The sequence below is a fragment of the Procambarus clarkii genome, chromosome 14 (assembly GCF_040958095.1).
Source record: "Procambarus clarkii isolate CNS0578487 chromosome 14, FALCON_Pclarkii_2.0, whole genome shotgun sequence".
NCBI classification, from domain to species: Eukaryota; Metazoa; Arthropoda; class Malacostraca; order Decapoda; family Cambaridae; genus Procambarus; species Procambarus clarkii.
Window position 1 is genome coordinate 44,595,042 of NC_091163.1, and position 22,479 is coordinate 44,617,520.

The 22,479-nt window shown below is 47.8% G+C and overlaps 1 protein-coding gene across 1 annotated transcript in view; it reads right to left on the reverse strand.

Moving 5' to 3' along the window:
* The window catches only part of LOC138364622 (uncharacterized), a 157,266-nt gene that overhangs the window by 66,552 nt on the left and 68,235 nt on the right, over nt 1-22,479 (reverse strand). Inside the window, exons 3-4 of the mRNA XM_069324573.1 lie at nt 16,920-17,621; nt 260-406 (exon numbers count right to left, since the gene is read on the reverse strand). Of these exons, the coding sequence (XP_069180674.1) occupies nt 260-406; nt 16,920-17,621 (849 nt within the window). The remainder of the gene's footprint in view (nt 1-259; nt 407-16,919; nt 17,622-22,479) is intronic.

The following is a 22,479-nucleotide window of genomic DNA, read 5'->3' on the forward strand; positions in this document are numbered from 1 at the left end:
GCTCCAGCCCCCTCTACTGGCAGGGGGTTGGTGTTGGAACTGTAGCAGAAATGGTTCACATGTTTCCATTCATCTGATGCCTCTGTTCACCTACCAGTAAATATTTATCCAGGAGTTAGGCTGGATTGCGGATTGCATGTTGAGGAAAGTCAGTAGTTGACTTAGGGAAATCTCAATAAACCTGAGAACAGTCCTCCTGTCTTCAAAATGGAACTCAATATATTTTGATATGACCAATGAGAGAAAATAAAAAACTTACTGTTATTTCCTTCTGGGGGATTTCTCCAGTGATTTCCTTAACTTTATTCATGATGCTGGAGTCCGAGTCTCCCAGGTGTACGGGGTCAGCTGTGGCACCTGTCTCTGTGGTCGTCATCTCCAGGGCCTCCCTGATGGTCTCCTGCACCTGTCATTACCAACACAAACATTAATGGTGGAGGCTGAGTCTCCCAGGTGTACGGGGTCAGCTGAGGCACCTGTCTCTGTGGTCGTCATCTCCAGGGCCTCCCTGATGGTCTCCTGCACCTGTCATTACCAACACAAACATTAATGGTGGAGGCTGAGTCTCCCAGGTGTACGGGGTCAGCTGTGGCACCTGTCTCTGTTTTCGTCATCTCCAGGGCCTCCCTGATGGTCTCCTGCACCTGTCATTACCAACACAAACATTAATGGAGGAGGCTGAGTCTCCCAGGTGTACGGGGTCAGCTGTGGCACCTGTGTCTGTGGTGGTCATCTCCAGGACCTCCCTGATGGTCTCCTGCACCTGTCATTACCAACACAAACATTAATGGTGTAGGCTGGACTATAATGAAGCATCAGGCTCTGAGTAAAGTAACTGGACTATAATGAAGCATCAGGCTCTGAGTTAAGTAACTGGACTATAATGAAGCATCTGGCTCTGAGTAAAGTAACTGGACTATAATGAAGCATCAGGCTCTGAGTAAAGTAACTGGACTATAATGAAGCATCAGGCTCTGAGTTAAGTAACTGGACTATAATGAAGCATCTGGCTCTGAGTAAAGTAACTGGACTATAATGAAGCATCAGGCTCTGAGTAAAGTAACTGGACTATAATGAAGCATCTGGCTCTGAGTAAAGTAACTGGACTATAATGAAGCATCTGGCTCTGAGTAAAGTAACTGGACTATAATGAAGCATCTGGCTCTGAGTAAAGTAACTGGACTATAATGAAGCATCTGGCTCTTAATTAAGAGATAATAGACATGCTGACATACACAAATGGGTCAACATGTGAAGGACTCAAGTATAACATGCTGCCTTGAGACTTGGGTTATAATATTAGTTATGAGTCAAGTCATTAGTTCTAACTGATGAAGCATTGTCTATATTCTGGACCCAAAGTCTTTATTTAGTTGTAGTAAACACTGACCTGAGGGTGTGTGTGTGTGTGTGTGTGTACTCGCCTAATTGTGCTTGCGGGGGTTGAGCTTTGGCTCTTTGGTCCCGCCTCTCAACTGTCAATCAGCAGGTGTACAAGTTCCTGAGCCTATTGGGTTCTATCATATCTACACTTGAAACTGTGTATGGAGTCAGCTTCCACCACATCACTTGCTAATGCATTCCATTTGACTTGGACACTAAAACAGTTCTTTCTAATATCTCTGCGACTCATTTGGGCACTCAGTTTCCACCTGTGTCCCCTAGTGCGTGTGCCCCTTGTGTTAAATAGCCTGTCTTTATCTACCCTATCAATCCCCTTCAGAATCTTGAATGTGGTGATCATGTCCCCCCTAACTCTTCTGTCTTCCAGCTAAGTGAGGTTTAATTCCTGTAGCCTCTCCTCGTAGCTCATACCTCTCAGCTCGGGTACTAGTCTGGTGGCAAACCTTTGAACCTTTTCCAGTTTGGTCTTATCCTTGACTAGATATGGACTCCATGCTGGGGCTGCATACTCCAGGATTGGCCTGACATATGTGGTATACAAAGTTCTGAATGATTCTTTACACAAGTTTCTGAATGCTGTTCTTATGTTGGCCAGCCTAGCATATGTGTGTGTGTGTGTGTGTGTGTGTGTGTGTACTCGCCTATTTATACTCACCTAATTGTGCTTGCGGGGGTTGAGCTTTGGCTCTTTGGTCCCGCCTCTCAACTGTCAATCAACTGGTGTACAGATTCCTGAGCCTACTGGGCTCTATCATATCTACATTTGAAACTGTGTATGGAGTCAGCCTCCACCACATCATTGCCTAATGCATTCCATCCGTTAACTACTCTGACACTGAAAAAGTTCATTCTAACGTCTCTGTGGCTCATGTGGGTACTCAGTTTCCACCTGTGTCCCCTTGTTCGCGCCCCACCAGTGTTGAATAGTTTATCCTTGTTTACCCGGTTGATTCCTCTGAGGATTTTGTAGGTTGTGATCATGTCTCCCCTTACTCTTCTGTCTTCCAGTGTCGTAAGGTGCATTTCCCGCAGCCTTTCCTCGTAACTCATGCCTCTTAGTTCTGGGACTAGTCTATTGGCATACCTTTGGACTTTTTCCAGCTTCATCTTGTGCTTGACAAGGTATGGGCTCCATGCTGGGGCCGCATACTCCAGGATTGGTCTAACATATGTGGTGTACAAGATTCTGAATTCCTTACACAGGTTCCTGAACGCTGTTCTGATGTTAGCCAGCCTCGCATATGCCGCAGACGTTATTCTTTTTATGTGGGCTTCAGTAGACAGGTTTGGTGTGATATCAACTCCTAGATCTTTCTCTCTGTCCGTTTCATTAAGTACTTCATCTCCTATTCTGTATCCTGTGTCTGGCCTCCTGTTTCCACTGCCTAGTTTCATTACTTTGCATTTACTCGGGTTGAACTTCAACAGCCATTTGTTGGACCATTCACTCAGTCTGTCTAGGTCATCTGTCCGTGTGTGTGTGTAATTACCTAAGTGTAGTTACAGGATGAGAGCTACGCTCGTGGTGTCAAGTCTTCCCAGCACTCTTTGTCATATAACGCTTTGAAACTACTAACGGTCTTGGCCTCCACCACCTTCTCCCCTAACTTGTTCCAACCGTCTACCACTCTGTTTGCCAAAGTGAATTTTCTTATATTTCTTCGGCATCTGTGTTTAGCTAGTTTAAATCTATGACCTCTTATTCTTAAAGTTCCAGGTCTCAAGAAATCTTCCCTATCGATTTTATCAATTCCTGTTACTATTTTCTATGTAATGATCATATCACCTCTTTTTCTTCTGTCTTCTAGTTTTGTCATATTTAATGCCTCTAACCTCTCCTTGTAGCTCTTGCCCTTCAGTTCTAGGAGCCACTTAGTAGCATGTCTTTGCACCTTTTCCAGTTTGTTGATGTGCTTCTTAAGATATGGGCACCACACAACCGCTGCATATTCTAGCTTTGGCCTAACAAAAGTTGTGAACAATTTCTTTAGTATTTCCCCATCCATGTATTTAAAAGCAATTCTGAAGTTAGAAAGTTTGGCAAAGGCTCCTCGCACAATATTCTTTATGTGGTCCTCAGGTGATAGTTTTCTATCTAGAACCACCCCTAGATCTCTTTCTTTATCAGAATTCTTTAAAGATTTCTCACATAATATATAGATTGTGTGGGTCTATGTTCTCCTATTCCACATTCCATAACATGGCCGGTCGGCCGAGCCGGTCAACCGAGCGAGGGAGCCGTCGGCCGAGCGGACAGCACGCGGGATTTGTGATCCTGTGGCCCTGGATTTGATCCCAGGTGCCAGCGAGAAATAATGGGCAGAGTTTCTTACACCCTAGGACCCTGTTACCAAGCAGTAAAATAGGTACCTGGGTGTTAGTCAGCTGTCACGGGCTGCTTCCTGGGGGTGGAGGCCTGGTCGAGGACCGGGCCGCGGGGACACTAAAGCCCCGAAATCATCTCAAGATAACCTCAAGATATAGCATTTATTAACATTAAATGCCATTTGCCAAGTGGTGCTCCATATACTTATTTTGTCCAGGTCATCTTGAAGGGCATGACAATCATCTAAGTTTCTTATCCTTCCTATTATCTTAGCATCATCAGCAAACATGTTCATATAATTCTGTATACCAACTGGTAGATCATTTATGTAGACAATAAACATCACTGGTGCAAGAACTGAACCCTGTGGTACTCCACTTGTGACATTTCTCCAGTCCGATACATTGCCTCTGATCACTGCCCTCATTTTTCTATCAGTCAGAAAATTTTTCATCCATGTTAGAAGCTTACCTGTCACGCCTCCAATATTTTCCAGTTTCCAGAACAACCTCTTATGTGGAACTCTGTCGAAAGCCTTGTTTAGGTCCAGATAGATGCAGTCAATCCAACCATCTCTTTCCTGTAATATCTCTGTTGCTCGATCATAGAAACTGAGTAAAATCGATACACAGGATCTTCCAGATCGAAAACCATACTGTCTGTCTGATATTATATCATTTCTCTCCAGGTATTCTACCCATTTAGTTTTAATTATTTTTTCCAATATTTTGACTATTACACTTGTCAATGATACCGGTCTATAATTAAGGGGGTCTTCCCTGCTTCCACTTTTGTAGATTGGAACTATGTTAGCCTTTTTCCACACATCAGCTACAACTCCTGTAAACAGGGATGCCTGAAAAATCAGTTGAAGTGGAATGCTGAGCTCAGGTGCACATTCTCACAGAACCCATGGTGAAACTCCATCTGGACCAACTGCCTTGTTCTTATTTAGCTCCTTGAGCATTTTTTCCACTTCGTCTCTAGATACCTCTATGTGCTCTATGTTGTTCTCTGGAATTCTTATTGTATCTGGTTCCCTGAAGATTTCATTTTGTACAAACACACTTTGGAACTTTTCGTTTAATGTTTCACACATTTCCTTTTCATTTTCCGTGAATCTATTTCCCATTTTCAACCTCTGTATATCATCCTTTACCTGCAATTTGTTGTTTATGAATTTATAGAATAGACCTGGATCTGTTTTACATTTGTCTGCAATCCCTTTTTCAAAATTTCTTTCTGCCTCTCTCCTCACTGCCGTGTAGTTGTTTCTTGCATCTTTGTATCGCTGGTATGTTTGGGGGTTTGGCCTCTTCCTGTATTGATTTCATTTTTGTGTCTTTTGGTCTCTGGCCCTCTCGCACTTGCTGTTGAACCAATCCTGTTTCCTAGTTCTGCTTCTCTGTTTTGGTATAAATTTTTTTGTGCCTTTATCATATATTTCACAAAACTTTACATGTGTGTGTGTGTGTGTGTGTGTGTGTGTGTGTGTGTGTGTGTGTGTGTGTATATAATTACCTAAGTGTAATTACCTAAGTGTAGTTACAGGATGAGAGCTACGCTCGTGGTGTCCCGTCTTCCCAGCACTCTTTGTCATATAACGCTTTGAAACTACTGACGGTCTTGGCCTCCACCACCTTCTCACCTAACTTGTTCCAACCGTCTACCACTCTATTTGCGAAGGTGAATTTTCTTATATTTCTTCGGCATCTGTGTTTAGCTAGTTTAAATCTATGACCTCTTGTTCTTGAAGTGCCATGTGTGTGTGTGTGTGTGTGTGTGTGTGTGTGTACTCACCTAGTTGTGTTTGCGGGGGTTGAGCTCTGGCTCTTTGGTCCCGCCTCTCAACCGTCAAGCAACAGGTGTACAGATTCCTGAGCCTATCGGGCTCTGTCATATCTACACTTGAAACTGTGTATGGAGTCAGCCTCCACCACATCACCCCCTAATGCATTCCATTTGTCAACCACTCTGACACTAAAAAAGTTCCTTCTAATATCTCTGTGGCTCATTTGGGCACTCAGTTTCCACCTGTGTCCCCTTGTGCGTGTTCCCCTTGTGTTAAATAGACTGTCTTTATCTACCCTATCAATCCCCTTCAGAATCTTGAATGTGGTGATCATGTCCCCCCCTAACTCTTCTGTCTTCCAGCGAAGTGAGGTTTAATTCCCGTAGTCTCTCCTCGTAGCTCATACCTCTCAGCTCGGGTACTAGTCTGGTGGCAAACCTTTGAACCTTTTCCAGTTTAGTCTTATCCTTGACTAGATATGGACTCCATGCTGGGGCTGCATACTCCAGGATTGGCCTGACATATGTGGTATACAAAGTTCTGAATGATTCTTTACACAAGTTTCTGAATGCCGTTCGTATGTTGGCCAGCCTGGCATATGCCCTGATGTTATCCGCTTGATATGTGCTGCAGGAGACAGGTCTGGCGTGATATCAACCCCCAAGTCTTTTTCCTTCTTTTACCATCACCTTGCATGGTATACAAGTCAAGGACACTGGCCTGTAGTTCAGTGCCTCTTGTCTGTCGCCCTTTTTGTATATTGGGGCCACATTATGTGGATGTGTGTGTGTGTGTGTGTGTGTGTGTACTCACCTAGTTGTGTCTGCAGGATCGAGCATTGACTCTTGGATCCCGCCTTTCGAGCATCGGTTGTTTACAGCAATGACTCCTGTCCCATTTCCCTATCATACCTGGTTTTAAAATTATGAATAGTACTTGCTTCCACAACCTGTTCCTGAAGTGCATTCCATTTTCCCACTACTCTCACGCTAAAAGAAAACTTCCTAACATCTCTGTGACTCATCTGAGTTTCAAGCTTCCATCCATGTCCCCTCGTTCTGTTACTATTCCATGTGAACATTTCGTCTATGTCCACTCTGTCAATCCCTCTGAGTATCTTATACGTTCCTATCATGTCCCCCCTCTCCCTTGTTCTTTCTAGTGTCGTAAGGCACAGTTCCCTCAGGCGCTCCTCATACCCCATCCCTCGTAGCTCTAGGACGAGTCTCGTTGCAAACCTCTGAACCTTTTCCAGTTTCATTATATGCTTCTTCAGATGGGGACTCCATGATGAGGCGGCATACTCTAAGACTGGCCTCACGTAGGCAGTGTAAAGCGCCCTAAATGCCTCCTTACTTAGGTTTCTGAATGATGTTCTAACTTTTGCCAGTGTAGAGTACGCTGCTGTCGTTATCCTATTTATATGTGCCTCAGGAGATAGATTAGGTGTTACGTCCACCCCCAGGTCTCTTTCATGCGTCGTCACAGGTAGGCTGTTCCCCTTCATTGTGTACTGTCCCTTTGGTCTCCTAGCTATCTCCTAGTCCCATTTCCATAACTTTACATTTGCTCGTGTTGAATTCCAGTAGCCATTTCTCTGACCATCTCTGCAACCTGTTCAGGTCCTCTTGGAGGATCCTGCAATCCTCATCTGTCACAACTCTTCTCATCAACTTTGCGTCATCCGCAAACATCGACATGTAGGACTCTACGCCTGTAAACATGTCGTTAACATATACAAGAAATAGAATTGGTCCCAGCACCGATCCTTGTGGTACTCCACTTGTTACTGTTCGCCAGTCAGACTTCTCGCCCCTTACCATAACTCTTTGGCTCCTTCCTGTTAGGTAGTTCCTTATCCATGCTAGGACCTTTCCCCCCACCCCCGCCTGCCTCTCGAGCTTGAACAGCAGTCTCATGTGTGGTACTGTATCAAAGGCTTTTTGGCAGTCCAGAAATATGCAGTCTGCCCAACCATCTCTGTCCTGTCTTATCCTCGTTATTTTATCATAGAATTCCAGAAGGTTTGTTAGGCACGATTTCCCTGTCCAGAACCCATGTTGATGTTTGTTCACAAACTTAATGTTCTCCAGGTGTGCAACCAGTCGTAGCCTAATTATTCTTTCCAGTATTTTACAGGGGATGCTTGTCAGTGATACAGGTCTATAGTTAAGTGCCTCCTCCCTATCACCTTTCTTGAAGATCGGCACGACATTTGCCTTCTTCCAGCAACTGGGCAATTCTCCTGACATAAGTGACTCATTAAAGATCATTGCCAGAGGCACGCTGAGGGCCTGTGCTGCTTCTTTTAGTATGCACGGTGATACTTTGTCTGGTCCAACTGCTTTAGTTGCATCTAGAGTTGTCAACTGTTTCATTACCTCCTCTGCTGTCACCTCAATATCTGATAGTCTTTCATCTAGGGTAACCCCTTCCAACAATGGGAGCTGCTCAGGCTCGGTAGTGAACACTCCATGGAAACTGGCATTCAGTGCCTCGCAGATTTCCTTGTCACTTTCAGTATATGCCCCCTCTGTCTTCCTTAGTCTTGTCACTTGGTCGTTCACCGACATTTTACTTCTTATATGACTGTGTAGTAACTTAGGTTGTTTTTTCGCTTTGATTGCAATATTGTTCTCATAGTCCCTTTCCGATGTTCGTCTTATGTTTATGTAATCGTTCCTAGCTCTGTTGTATCTGATCCTGTTGTCCTCTGTCCTTTGTCTTCTGTACTTCCTCCACTCCCGCCTGCCGGCCATTTTTGCTTCCTGACACTGTCTATTAAACCATGGGTTATTATATTCCTTCTTATTTTTTCCCTTTACCGTTGGTATAAATCTCTCTTCGGCCTCCTGGCATTTCTGTATGACTAGGTCCATCATATCTTAGACTGTTTTTCCTCTAATTTCTTCCTCCCACTGCACTTCACCCAGATAGTCCCTTATCCTCTTATAGTCCCCCTTTCCTGTAGTCAACTCTCCTTTCCCAGATCTCTTGTCCCATGGTCATAAGTTTGAATTCCATCATGTAGTCAAAGACTAGGACACAATGGTCACTGGCCCCTAGAGGTATTTCATGCTCTAAATTCTCGATATCTGTGTGTGTGTGTGTGTGTGTGTGTGTGTTCGTATGTGTGTTCGTGTGTGTGTGTGTGTGTGTGTGTGTGTGTGTGTGTGTGTGTGTGTGTGTGTGTGTGTGTGTGTGTGTGTGTGTGTGTGTGTGTGTGTACTCACCTATTTGTACTCACCTATTTGTGCTTGCGGGGGTTGAGCTTTGGCTCTTTGATCCCGCCTCTCAACTGTCAATCAACTGGTGTACAGATTCCTGAGCCTACTGGGCTCTATCATATCTACATTTAAAACTGTGTATGGAGTCAGCCTCCACCACATCACTGCCTAATGCATTCCATCCGTTAACTACTCTGACACTGAAAAAGTTCCTTCTAACGTCTCTGTGGCTCATGTGGGTACTCAGTTTCCACCTGTGTCCCCTTGTTCGCGTCCCACCAGTGTTGAATAGTTTATCCTTGTTTACCCAGTCGATTCCTCTGAGGATTTTGTAGGTTGTGATCATGTCTCCTGTGTGTGTGTGTGTGTGTGTGTGTGTGTGTGTGTGTGTGTGTGTGTGTGTGTGTGTGTGTGTGTGTGTGTGTGTGTGTGTGTGTGTGTGTGTGAAAAAAAACAGCTTTGAATGTAATGAAACGCCATTTTCTGGGTGAGTCCCGGAGGCTCCCCAGAGCTATCCAGGCAGATATGAATATCCCTAACTTTGGCATCAGTCAATGTGGGTGGAGTTCTAGGCCTACTGGGGACCACGAGCCAAAACCTAGCCCCCCTCAGAGAGGCACAAGGAGTAATGGCCTGCAGAAATACACATGTGATTTTGGAGCATTCTATATCTGCCATCGACCAGGACAGGCACCCAGAAAGGTAAGTGCCCCAAAACAAACCCCTATTCTGGTTAAAACGACGAAAATAAACAAACAAGTGGACAGAACTCCCCAAATGATAACGAGCAAATGAGCATGACGTCATACGAGCCGTGCCGCATGTCTGCGCAGTCCCCCCCTCCTCAGGAGGGGAAAGCAGGACCCCCAGACCCTCCACGCCGGCGATCCACACCCCAGTTCTGAGGCTAGATATCAAAATACGCAAAAACCTCTGACCAGAGGGAGAGAGGGTTGCCAGGGAGCCTCTGGGACTCGCTCAGAAAATGGCTTTTCATTACATTCAACATTGGTTTTCTGGGGGTAGCCCCTACGGCTCCCCAGAGCTACTTCACCAAAGACGAAAAAGAAAAGGGACTTATATAGGAGGCGGTCGGTGCTGACATCTCAACACGAGATGTGAGCACCGAGACAGGTGAGACACCGAGCAAGTTGACACAGGCTGCAGCCGCCGACCCAAAGTGATACAGGCCCGACAAGGCCCAGGAATGTTAACGAGGTAGCATGCAGCCAGGACCCTGTTCAACCGCCAAAAACCCCGTACACGAATGTCAGCCTAGGACATGTTCCCAGAGACGGCAACAAGAGCAGCAAACTTACGAACGTCATGGGCACAAGGATAGACCACTGGGTGGCTAGACTTAATAACAATGCGAACGACCTGAGAGACCTGCACCCAAAGCTCGTCCCTGGACACAAAAGCCATGGCATGCAAATAATGGCTGCAACCGGACACAAAACATGATGCACCCCCGGCCTGACCAACCAAGCATCAACAACCCAAGGATTTCTCCAGAAACCTGCAGTCTCATTGTTCACCAGAAAAGAAGGAGACAGCTGCAAACGAACAAACCTATCACCACGACCAAAAGAGCAGAAACCACTGCGCCGTAGGAGAGCATGAAGCTCTCCAACCTGACCCCCAGAGGCCAATGCCAACAGGAAAAGAGCCTTAGAAAAACAATCCTGAACTGAAGGGGCCCACAAAAAACCGAGGAGAAGAGAGATAGGAGAGCACTCTGTCCAAAGACCAGGACTGCTCAGGCTGCACATGAGCAGGCTGGAGGTGAAACAATGTGCGAGACAGCTTGAGGAACTGTGCAGAAGTTACATCTATACTGAAAGCAAGCTGCAGCGGCTCCGCCAACGACGCACGATACGAGGCGACAATATTCGGCATAAGAGGACGGTCCTGGAACAACAATGAGAGAAAGAACAACACCCAAACTGAAAGGAAAGTGCAAAAACGAAGAGTCAAAAAGAACCGGAAGGATCGCCAGGAAACTTAATACTGCTGCCAAGATGAAGCCCGCAGGTGGGAAACCATCAAAGAAACCACTTGATCACCATACAGATGGTGATAAACCAGAGTCAAAAAACACCAAATGCAAAGACTTGAGGAGAAGAGTGAACCAGTCTCGTAACGGACCAGGCAGATCTATTGAAAGAGGCGGAGCCACGGAAAACCTCTGGGTCCGGACACCGGGCAAGCAGCGCCTGAAACTACGGCTAGGCCGGCCACCACGGGGCCAAGAGGACTACTCGCCTCTGGTAAGTCTCTAAGCAAGCCAGAACCTGGAGCAACAGCTGAACCGGGACAAAGAGGTACAGGAACCACCACCTTGACCAGTCCTGGCGGAAGGTGTCGATTCCAATGGCCTCATGGTTCGGGAAGGGCGCCACATATACCGGAAGATGCCTCGACCCCACACCAAAGCGATGAGGTCCACCTGAATGGGCACCTGAACTTCTGGCAGAGCCAACTGAATGAGTTTGCATCGACCGTCCATTCCGTGGTCAGGGGAACGAACTGGGATAGGCCGTTCACCAGGACATTGGACACCCCCCCCCCAGAAGTGAACCCCCAGGAGAGCCAAACTCCGAGAACTCAGCAGACGAGTCACCCAAAGCGACCAGTCCCAAAGATCCAAGGACTGCATTGAACCCCCTCAATTCAGGCAATGAACCACCAGGGAGCAGTCCGAATGGAGCCGGATCGTCGATCCGCAGGCGACCCGAACCCTCCGAAGCGCGAACCACAACTCAGCGAACACCCGCACCGTGCTGTGGGCCCGACGGAAGGACGGACCCCACTGCCCCTGGCCGGCCTGGTGAGCACTGGTCACAAAGCCCCAGCCGAGAGATGACGCTTCCATGAACACATCGAGCGATGGCTCGGATAGGCACCAAGGTAATGAACCCAGAAAAAACCGAAGAGGAAGCTGGCAATGCAGCAGCTGACGTAAGGCCCCCCCCCCCCCCAGGGGTGGAACCCAGCAATCGCACGAGAGGCGAAAGGGACGTCCCCGAAGGAACCAGAACAGCCGACGAAGCCAAACCCGACCAGTAAGTAGACCATCATCACAAAGTTCAGACTCCCACAAACCCTCGAGCAACCTCAGAGTGACCAGGGAACCCGCCAGAAACAAACACACACGGGACTGCAGCCGAAGGAGAGACTCCAGAGGGAGAGACAAGGAAGTGGTCTGAGAATCCTATACAAGACCCAGCCAGGTCTGAACCTGGGAGGGAACCAGATGGGACTTCTGCCAGTTCACCAGGAACCCGAATCCCGGCTAGCTGGAAAAGCACTAAACCCCTGGCGAGCAGACACACGGACCAACTGGGAGCCCAAACCAGCCAGTCGTCAAGGCCAACACCTGAACACCTAACAGACGCATACAGGTCACCACGACTCGGGTAAAGAGTGTGAACATGTGAGACCCCAGGTTCAACCCGAACGGGAGACAACGAAAGCAGTAACTCCGACGCCCCACAACAAAACCGAGCCAGTCCCTGAACCCAGGATGAATAGGGACATGCCAATACGCGTCCTTGAGGTCCAAGGACACCATCGAAGCACCCGGCTCCACCAGCAGCCGGACCTGGGGCAGAGTGGTCATCCAAAAGGAGGGGCAGGAAACCCAGGGGTTCAGACATGATAAGTCCAGAATGAACCGCAGGTCCACACAGTCCCATTTCGGAACCAGAAACGGCAGGAAACCCACCCGAGAGACGTCATTTCGACCACGCCCAAGCTCACTCACTCCAAGACGACCTGACAAAGCGCAGGAGAAGAGGCCTGCCCTGCCAGCCCCTACCCCCCCCCCTAAGGAGGAGGAGCCACCCAACGGCACTGCAGGCCATGAGAAAAACTGCAAAATGGCCGAAGCCCCTTATGAGAATCCGACCTGCACACAGAGCGATCACCGCGACGACCAGGTGCAGCTGGGATCGAAGGTGGCACCGGCTCTGAAACTGGCACCTGTGGCCTACCCGACGAGCAGAACCATGAGCCCTGGCGCAACCCCTCCGGGAAGAACCCACCCAGGAACCCCACAGAACCAACAAGTCAGACATTGGGCAGCAGCTGGAAGAAGCTGCCCGCATATACTGCTTGACTGCAGAGGCCGCAAACAACAAAAGACAAAAGGGCAAAGACAGTCTAAGAGTCAGGGCCCAAGCAGATTCCAAGGAGGAAGCGAGAACCACCTCTCGACACGAGAGATGTGCAGAGAAAACCACGACAGTGCATCCCACAGGATCGTCGCAAACACCTTCAAAAGTGCAGACGACGCACGAGCAGCCGAGACCGAAGCACCAGATCCAAGGAACGGCCCCAAGCGCCTCCACCACATTCTCAAGCCAATCCAAAGACAGCTCCAGGAGGGAAAAGAAACGCAGGACTGAAGTCAACAGGCCACGTGTGCGCAAGTCCTCAGCCACAAGCGCAGCCAACAGGCCACATGCACGCAAGTCCTCTGCCACAAGTGCAGCCGACAGGGAAGGAACCTGTACGTGAAGTTGAACCGTGCCAACATCCAGCAGAAGGGTCGGAGCAAAAAGGCACTCATTAAGGTGCTCAAAGTCGCCCCCCCAGGTAAACCTGGACCACAGTCAACGCCTCGTGCCACTCAAGCATCTGGGTATGACAGAAGGCTTCCCAAGCACCCAGCAAGAACAAAGGGCAGTCCATAAGCCAGGAAGAACCCTGAACCTCATAACAAACCCGGTACAGAGACGAAGCCTCAAACCTGAAAGAAGATGGATCCATTATGGAGGCATACTCCGAGTCGTGCAGGAGGTGAGCCGCAATGGCCGCCCGCACCTCAGCAGGCGAGACGCGGGAAGCTGAAAACCTCTGGAAGGACGGAACTGAAGGACCAGCAAGGACACAGAACCGAACCTGGGGTGGAGCCGAACCCAAATCCAACTCGTTCGCAGAGGGGGGAAAGGAAAACCCCACTCCTTGTAACAGTAAGCCTCACTCGGAGAGTCTTCCAACCCTGCAAGGGTCCAACGGGGCCCAAAGCCCCTAAGTCAGCTCCTCCCCAACCCTGGGAGCCTCCACATCAGGCCTCGGGAGCGAGTCGTCCTTCAAAGCCCCGGTCTCACAAGAAAAAGCCGGGGCGGCCAGAATGGCAGAAAGAGAATGGGCCCAATGGTCAGACCCTGGAGCTACGGCTGGAGGAACAGACTAGAATGCCTCCATCGCCACCCAGGAAGGGGGCAACCCCCGAAACCGCCCGAGTCTCAGAAACCTCTAAACCCTGCCCCAACCCCGAAGCCCTCAGACACTTATGAGCCAGAAGTGGGGGGGGGGGGGTGAGGAACCGAATGAACCACAGCAGGGAAAGAACAAGGGGACTGAACCAAGGCCGAAGTGACCAACACCCCAAAGTCTGGGTCCCTATAAGCAAAACGGGGCAGCCTCAGGGTATCCGGGGAAGCAACCAACCGAACACGTTACAACAACCTAAACCTATCCTGCAACGTGCGAGCCGCCTGCACCCCGAACAATGTCATCTGTAGATTGGGTGAATTGAGTCACAAACAAGTAACAAATTTCGAAGGACTCCGGGTCGAATGTGTCACCGACCCAACAGGCAGCATGACGGAGGCAAAAACAATAAGCGTCGCCCCGAGACAAGGGGACAGAGCAACTCTCAAACTTGCACAAAGCGAGAGGAGACTCAGGGGTCACATCCATCGGACCCGAGTGCCCCCGCGGGGTTTCCCAGGGCCACTAGACTGGGTCTGCTAAGGGTAATCCCAGGCAGTGTACTGCTAACCGGCGCCAAAGCTACCAAACAACACTGCTAAAGCTGAACCTCTGGGACGTGTCCACTCACGAGGGCAAAGCAGTGGGTATCAGCAAACAAAAGCAACCCTAGTAAAACGGGAAAGTAATACCGAGGCAGACCCCCCCCCCCCCTACCAATAAAAAAAGATAAACCTCACAAGACGGCAACGTACCCAAAGGGAACAGAGCCAGCTGTTGTTATAGGTGAAAACTAGCTGCATAGTACCCCGCACCCTAACAACTGCAAATTCTACCACTTACCCCAAGGCAAACAAGGGCGGGAACCCTCCCCCTCCCCAAACACTCGGGGGAGGGGGGGTTCGCTGAGCAGCAAAAGACCAACAGAGGTAGACCCAAGGTGACTTCTGGATGATAACCCCAAGCCCCAAGGGCGATACTTACAGGGCACTTAGGGAAGAGAGCCCTAAGCGCATGCAGCATGAGCACCTTGGAATAATACTTCCAGTTCTCACGCCACCGTAAGAGCAGCACTGAACCAAAGCATAGCACAACACAACACAAGAGTCAGGAGCTGGAGCCACACGACTGCGATGCATCACACCAGCCGAAGAACTGGGGTGTGGATCGTTGGTACGAGGGTCTGGGGCTTCACCTTCCCCCTCCCAGGGAAGGGGGGGAGATGCGCAGACATGAGGCATAGCTCCGGTGAAGTCATGCTCGCTTGGTAGTTTTCATTTGGGAAGTTCTGTCCACTCGTTTGTCTATTTTTGCCATTTTAACCAGAACAGGGGTTTGCTTTGGGGTGCTTACCTTTCTGGGTGCCTGTCCTGGTTGATGGCAGATATAGAATGCTCCAAAACCACATGTGCATTTCTATAGGCCATTGCTCCTCGTGCCTCTCTGAGGGGGCCAGGTTCTGGCTCGTGGTCACCGGTAGGCCTAGAACTCCACCCACATCGACTGATGCCAAAGTTAAGGATATTCATGTCAGCCTGGATAGCTCCGGGGCCATAGGGGCTCCCCCAAGAAAAAAATTAGTTAGTAGTTAATAACAGTTGAGAGGCGGGCCGAAAGAGCAGAGCTCAACCCCTGCAAGCAAAGCTAGGTGAATACAGTGTAGTGTACACTTGAGTGCTGACCACAGTGTAGTGTACACTGAGTGCTGACCACAGTGTAGTGTACACTGAGTGCTGACCACAGTGTAGTGTACACTGAGTGCTGACCACAGTGTAGTGAACACTGAGTGCTGACCACAGTGTAGTGTACACTGAGTGCTGACCACAGTGTAGTGTACACTGAGTGCTGACCACAGTGTAGTGTACACTGAGTTCTGACCACAGTGTAGTGAACACTGAGTGCTGACCACAGTGTAGTGTACACTGAGTGCTGACCACAGTGTAGTGTTCACTGAGTTCTGACCACAGTGTAGTGTACACTGAGTTCTGACCACAGTGTAGTGTACACTGAGTGCTGACCACAGTGTAGTGAACACTGAGTGCTGACCACAGTGTAGTGTACACTGAGTGCTGACCACAGTGTAGTGTACACTGAGTGCTGACCACAGTGTAGTGTACACTGAGTTCTGACCACAGTGTAGTGAACACTGAGTGCTGACCACAGTGTAGTGTACACTGAGTGCTGACCACAGTGTAGTGTTCACTGAGTTCTGACCACAGTGTAGTGTACACTGAGTTCTGACCACAGTGTAGTGTACACTGAGTGCTGACCACAGTGTAGTGAACACTGAGTGCTGACCACAGTGTAGTGAACACTGAGTGCTGACCACAGTGTAGTGAACACTGAGTGCTGACCACAGTGTAGTGAACACTGAGTGCTGACCACAGTGTAGTGAAACACCAAGATGACAGTTGACTTTATTAATAAAAATGTTTCAGGCTTTAAAACAAAAAGTTTCCTATATATATAAAGTTTACTCTCATCTTGATGTGTCTCCATATCATCCTATATATATAAAGTTTACTCTCATCTTGATGTGTCTCCATATCATCCTATATATATAAAGTTTACTCTCATCTTGATGTGTCTCCATATCATCCTATATATATAAAGTTTACTCTCATCTTGATGTGTCTCCATATCATCCTATATATATATAAAGTTTACTCTCATCTTGATGTGTCTCCATATCATCCTATATATATAAAGTTTACTCTCATCTTGATGTGTCTCCATATCATCCTATATATATAAAGTTTACTCTCATCTTGATGTGTCTCCATATCATCCTATATATATAAAGTTTACTCTCATCTTGATGTGTCTCCATATCATCCTATATATATATAAAGTTTACTCTCATCTTGATGTGTCTCCATATCAAAAGTGTTTATATAGAGGCAATACTACACTCAGTTGGGTGAGAACAATGTGACCTTCAGCAGCATACCTTCACTGAGGTGTGGACAGTGTTGACATCTGGGAAGAGTTCCTGGCACTTCTGGAGCCAATCTTCTACCTTCATGCTGCACTCATCAGCTGTGTCTATGGTTGTGTCAACCTCCTGTACTGTGTTGACTGTGTCGAGGCTCCCCAACATGGCCTGCAGCTGAGTCTTCCCTTCCTCTCCTTGTGTTGTCATATCCACCACACTGGTATCCTCCAGTTCCAAGAGCTTCATTGCTGACTTGTTCTGCTCTACCAGAGCATAGAGTCTGTCCTGGAGCTGGAGGTGTTGAGTGTTCCAGTCCCCCAGCTGCCCCCGGTACTCCCCCAGCTGGGACAGTACCTCTTCACAGCTGGTAATGAGGCTGCTGATGCTGCTCTTCTGCTCCTCCACCAGGGAACGTAACTTCTTACTGATGCCTCTGGTCGGAGCTTTATTGGGTTTTGTGGGTACCGTTTTCACTGGCACAACTTCCATACCTTTTAGTTTTCTGATAAAGGCCTCCATACCATAATTGACTGGGAACTGAGTAGCAGCAGTGGCAGTGTGCTGGGCACGGCAGCTGGGGCAGCTCAGCTGACCATTCTTGATAGCATTGTCAATACACTGGGAGCAGAATGTGTGGCCACAAGGCAGAGTGCGAGGCCGTAGCAGAGTGTCATCATAATTGTTAAAACACACTGAACATTCCTCTGGGTTGTTATCCTGTGGATAAAGAATATTTGGTTAAGTTACATGTATTTACAACGAAAAAAATTATTTTCTGTGTGAGTCCCTCCGGTTCTCTGGAGCTATCGGACTGATATGCGCATATTAGTCCGGGGTCATCAGTCAATTGGAGTTCAGCCTACCGAGGACCACAAGCCAGAACCTGGCCGCCTCAAAAAGGCAAAGGAAGCAATGGCCTATGGAAACCCCATATATTTGGGGACATTCCATATCTGCCATCAACTGGGGTTAGCATCCAGAAAGGTAGGCATAACAAAACAGACCCCACATGGTAAGAAAAATTGCAACCAAAGACCGAATAGAGAGGCAGATTCCACCCCCCCCCCCATCTAAAGAAACAAGCAAACATCATACACACCGCCACACCACTTGTCCACGCAGCCCTCCCCTCCCTGGGAGGGTGAAGGGGAAGCCCTGGACCTCCCGTACCGGTTACTCACAAGCCTAATTCTGAGGCTGAGAATCAAAAACAAAATGGAAACCGCCGACCGGAGGGAGCAAGGGTACCGGGGAGCCTCCGGGACTCACCCAGAAAATGGCGTTTCATTACGTTCAACGCTGGTTTTCTGTGTAGAGTTCCTCTGGCTCCCTGGAGCTACCAAACGCTGAAGCCAGTCCCGACCCAGTGAGTAAATCGGCACGGGAAAGGTCAGACTCCTGCACAACTGCTCGAGCAACCACCACATGACCCGGGGAACCCCCTTCCCCCAAACAGCAGAAGGCAGGACTGCAGCAGCAGCAATGCCTCCCGAGGGAGACACAAGGAAGTGTTCCGAGAGTCCCTCACGAGGCCCAGCTGGGTCCTAACCTTTGGATAGAACCAGATGAGACTTCTTCCAGCTCACCAGGAACCAGAATCCGGTGAACTGGGAAAGAACCATCCCCCTGGAGAGCAGACAAGCAGACCGGCTGGGAGCCCACACCAACCAGTTGTCGAGATAGGCCTACACCTGAACCACTAGCAGATGCAGAAGGGCCACCACGAACCGGGAAGACAAGTGAATATGCGAGGCACCAGATTCAACCCAAAAGGAAGGCAACGAAAGCGGTAAGCCTGCCCCTCCACCACAAAACCTAACCAGTCCCTGAACTCCAGATGAATAGGGAGGTGCCAATATACATCCCGGAGATCCAGAATCACCAACCAACAACCCGGCTCTAACAGAAGCCAAACCAGGGACAGAGTAGTTATCCGAAAGGAGGGGCAAGGAATCCAGAGGTTCAGCAGGACACGTCCAGAATGAACCACATATCCGCACAGTCCCATTTCGGTACTGGAAACAGGTGGGAACCCCACCTGAGGGACAAGGTCTTTTCGACCACTCCCAAGCTCACCCACTCCAAGATGACCTGACAGAGTGAATGAGAAGTCAGCCACAAATCCCACGGTAGGAAGAGGAGCCGCCCAATGCTACCGCAGGCCGGATGACACAACCCGAAAAACCCACAAATCATGGGATCAGGCATGAGCAAACAGCATGAGTCCCTGCCCCCCCCCCCCACCAGCATCCTGGTAATGGGGCAATATCTTGAGGTTATCTTGAGATGATTTCGGGGCTTTAGTGTCCCCGGCTCCTGTGGGGGCAACCCACGAAAGGGCCAACACCCCATACGAGAAGGTGGCGCCGGTTCAGAAACTTACAACAAGGCCTACCTCGACCTGCAGAGACTCGAACCCTGGCACGATCCAGCCGGGAGCACGAGAACGCCGACCCCGGATCACCAACAAAGCAGAAAGAGGATGGCAGCAGCAGAAGCTGCCAGGAACTGAGGAACAAAACAGACAAAAGAGTGGAGAAAACCCCAGAGCTGGGGCCCAGGCCAAAGCAAGACAGCAGCCTGCAAGCCAGGAAGACCCAGGGACCGCCCCTCAATAGAGGTCGGGGCCAGATTAGAGGCCAAGACTGGGCCACACCGGAGGAAACCACCAAGGGCCACCCAAACCTGTACAAGAGAAATTTGAGAGGAAAATCTCTGGGAGACAAAACCGAAGAACCCAAAGGAAACTGGAAATGAACCTGAACCCAAAACGGAGCCCGAAGCACCACAACTTTTGGCGGAAAACGTACCCTGGAAAAGAAACAACAGGCGGCCATAAAACATACTATTACTCATATACAAATAATCAAACACACATTTACATATACATACAGCTCCGGGAGAAGTAAAGTGATACCTTGGCTCACAAATGCCCCTCTTTACGAATTTTCAGGTTACGAGCCCAATTTCTTCGTAAAATCCAAATTGCGTTACGAACTTTGCCTAGGGTAGTGTAGTTTGTTGATACACGTATGGCCGACCTAGCGTGTGGTGGCACGGCGACTGCGCCTCAGTTTAACAGTGCCTCCCGCCTAGTGACAATCGCGCCTGAATTCTTTGTAAAGAATTTCAGTGTTTTGGGATTTTTGGGTATTTGAACATAAAGGTAATTATTATATATTTCGCCATGGTCCCAAGAAAGTCAGTGGTAAGGTTCAATCTAAGAAAATAGTTGTGAATAGAGGCAGTAGAGGATGTCCCTTCCTCATTAACCCTTAAACTGCCCAACACTGCATATGAAGTTTTGAGTAACTGATGCAAAAGTGTGCATCACTGCATATGTAGTTTTGGAGTACTACGCAAGATTTAAACGGCCCGCGGATACACAGGGTTCACATCACCTTCCTCAGGGCTCTTGTAAACAGACGCCATTTTAAATAAAAATCGTGGGCAACATTACCAGGAGTGAGGGGCCTCAGTACTGAGTGAACCACCAAGGCTGGTGCACGCAACATGAGCTCACAGCACTGCTGTTCAGCTTGTGACCACAGCATCGCCTAAAAATGTCAAAATATATATGTACATGCTACTATTTAGCGATGATAGTATTACAGAAGACCCCTGACTGACTGTGTGTGTGTGTGTGTGTGTGTGTGTGTGTGTGTGTGTGTGTGTGTGTGTGTGTGTGTGTGTGTGTGTGTGTGTGTGTGTGTGTGTATATATATATATATATATATATATATATATATATATATATTATTAAATATGACCGAAAAATTAAGATTAATAATTCTAACACAAATTTTCTCAATATTTCTTATATTTCTTTTCACTGTTGATGGTAACTGAAAAATCAATTCTCCAAAATTCATTTTTATTTCTAGTCTGACGTTACACTTGAACGCGTTTCGTAATAACTTATTACATTTTCAAAGACTATAGTTTATACACACACAACTATAACTAAACAGAGTTTAAACAGCTTCGATTTTATACCTGCATTTGGGTGAGGTAATATGTTACAACAGTTTTGGATGAGGTGAAAACAAACTTTCAACACAAGACAGAACACGAAACAATAGGTATAATATTTTGTAAGTTAAAGGGAAGAATGGAAGTAACTACAAAGGGCCTATTGGCCCATATTTCTTGATGCTTCTATATTGGTGCGGAGTCTTGAAGTGGGTAGAATATAGTTGTGCATTAATTGGCTGTTGATTGCTGGTGTCGACTTCTTATTGTGTAGTGCCTCGCAGATATCAAGCCACCTGCTATCACTGTATCTATCGATGATTTCCGTGTTTTTTGTTAAGACCTCTCTGGTGATGGTCTGGTTGTGGGAAGAGATTATATGTTCCTTAATGGAGCCCTGTTGCTTATGCATCGTTAATCGCCTGGAAAGAGATGTTGTTGTCTTGCCTATATACTGAATTCTTTGAGGCTTACAGTCCCCAAGTGGGCATTTGAAGGCATAGACGACATTGGTCTCTTTTAAAGCGTTCTGCTTTGTGTCTGGAGAGTTTCTCATGAGTAGGTTGGCCGTTTTCTTGGTTTATATAATGTGTGTATTAGTGTAATAACAGCAAAAGGAGTGTTGGGAGAAGCCATTTTGGTGAGGGTGGTGGCATCATCTGCATGACATGTTATGCTGTGTAAAGGTGGCCACTTTGCTCTTTGGGCACTCTACCAGCTTAGTTGAACAGTTATGGTGAACAAAACATGTAGATACTTATCTATAACGTCTGTATATAGTGAATACAAACAAAAACAATATGGTGGGAGGAGAATGTTGGCGAGGGAGTGAGTGGTGTTGAGTGGCTGGCTGGTGTGTGCCGGTCACTCCTTGTTACTTTTTGACTCACAATACCAACTTAGTGGTTCGTTATGATGAAAAAAACATGCAGATACTTATATATAACCTGTGTATATAGTGCAATAACAGCAAAACTATTTGTTAATTGTTTTATGAACATAATTGAATCACTAATATGCACAACATAATTTTGAGTACAGCAATGATTCACACATTTTATTATATAAATATATCATATTACACACTATTGAATAATATTACTGCAAAAAAAAAATAGAAAAAATCAGAGACATTAAAATAATTAGGTAATATCTTTGTGGCAACTCCCGCCTGACAGCTGGGGCGGAGCAGACCTTCTATGGCGCCTGCTCTGTCAACGCCTCTTTTCTGTGGGGAGCCCCTACGACTCCATGGAGCTTATCGGGCTAATGTATGTTATATTAAACCGGGACATTAGCTAAGGAGTTCAGACCTACCAGGGACCAGCACCAGAACCTGGCCCCTTCAGAGAGGTTTCAGGGAGCAATGAACCTGGAAAACCCCCCCTGTGGTTGGGGTTTTCCTTATCTGCCATCGACCGGGGTTAGGCACTCAGAAAGGTAGGCATAACAAAACAAACCCCACATGGTAAAAAACTAAAACAAAAAAATGAACAGAGAGGTAGAAACTCCCTACAATCCCAAGGAAAATGGCAAACATTACACTTTACTGCCGCGCTGATCGTCCTCACAGCCCTCCCCGCCCCGAGAGGGGAGGAGCGAG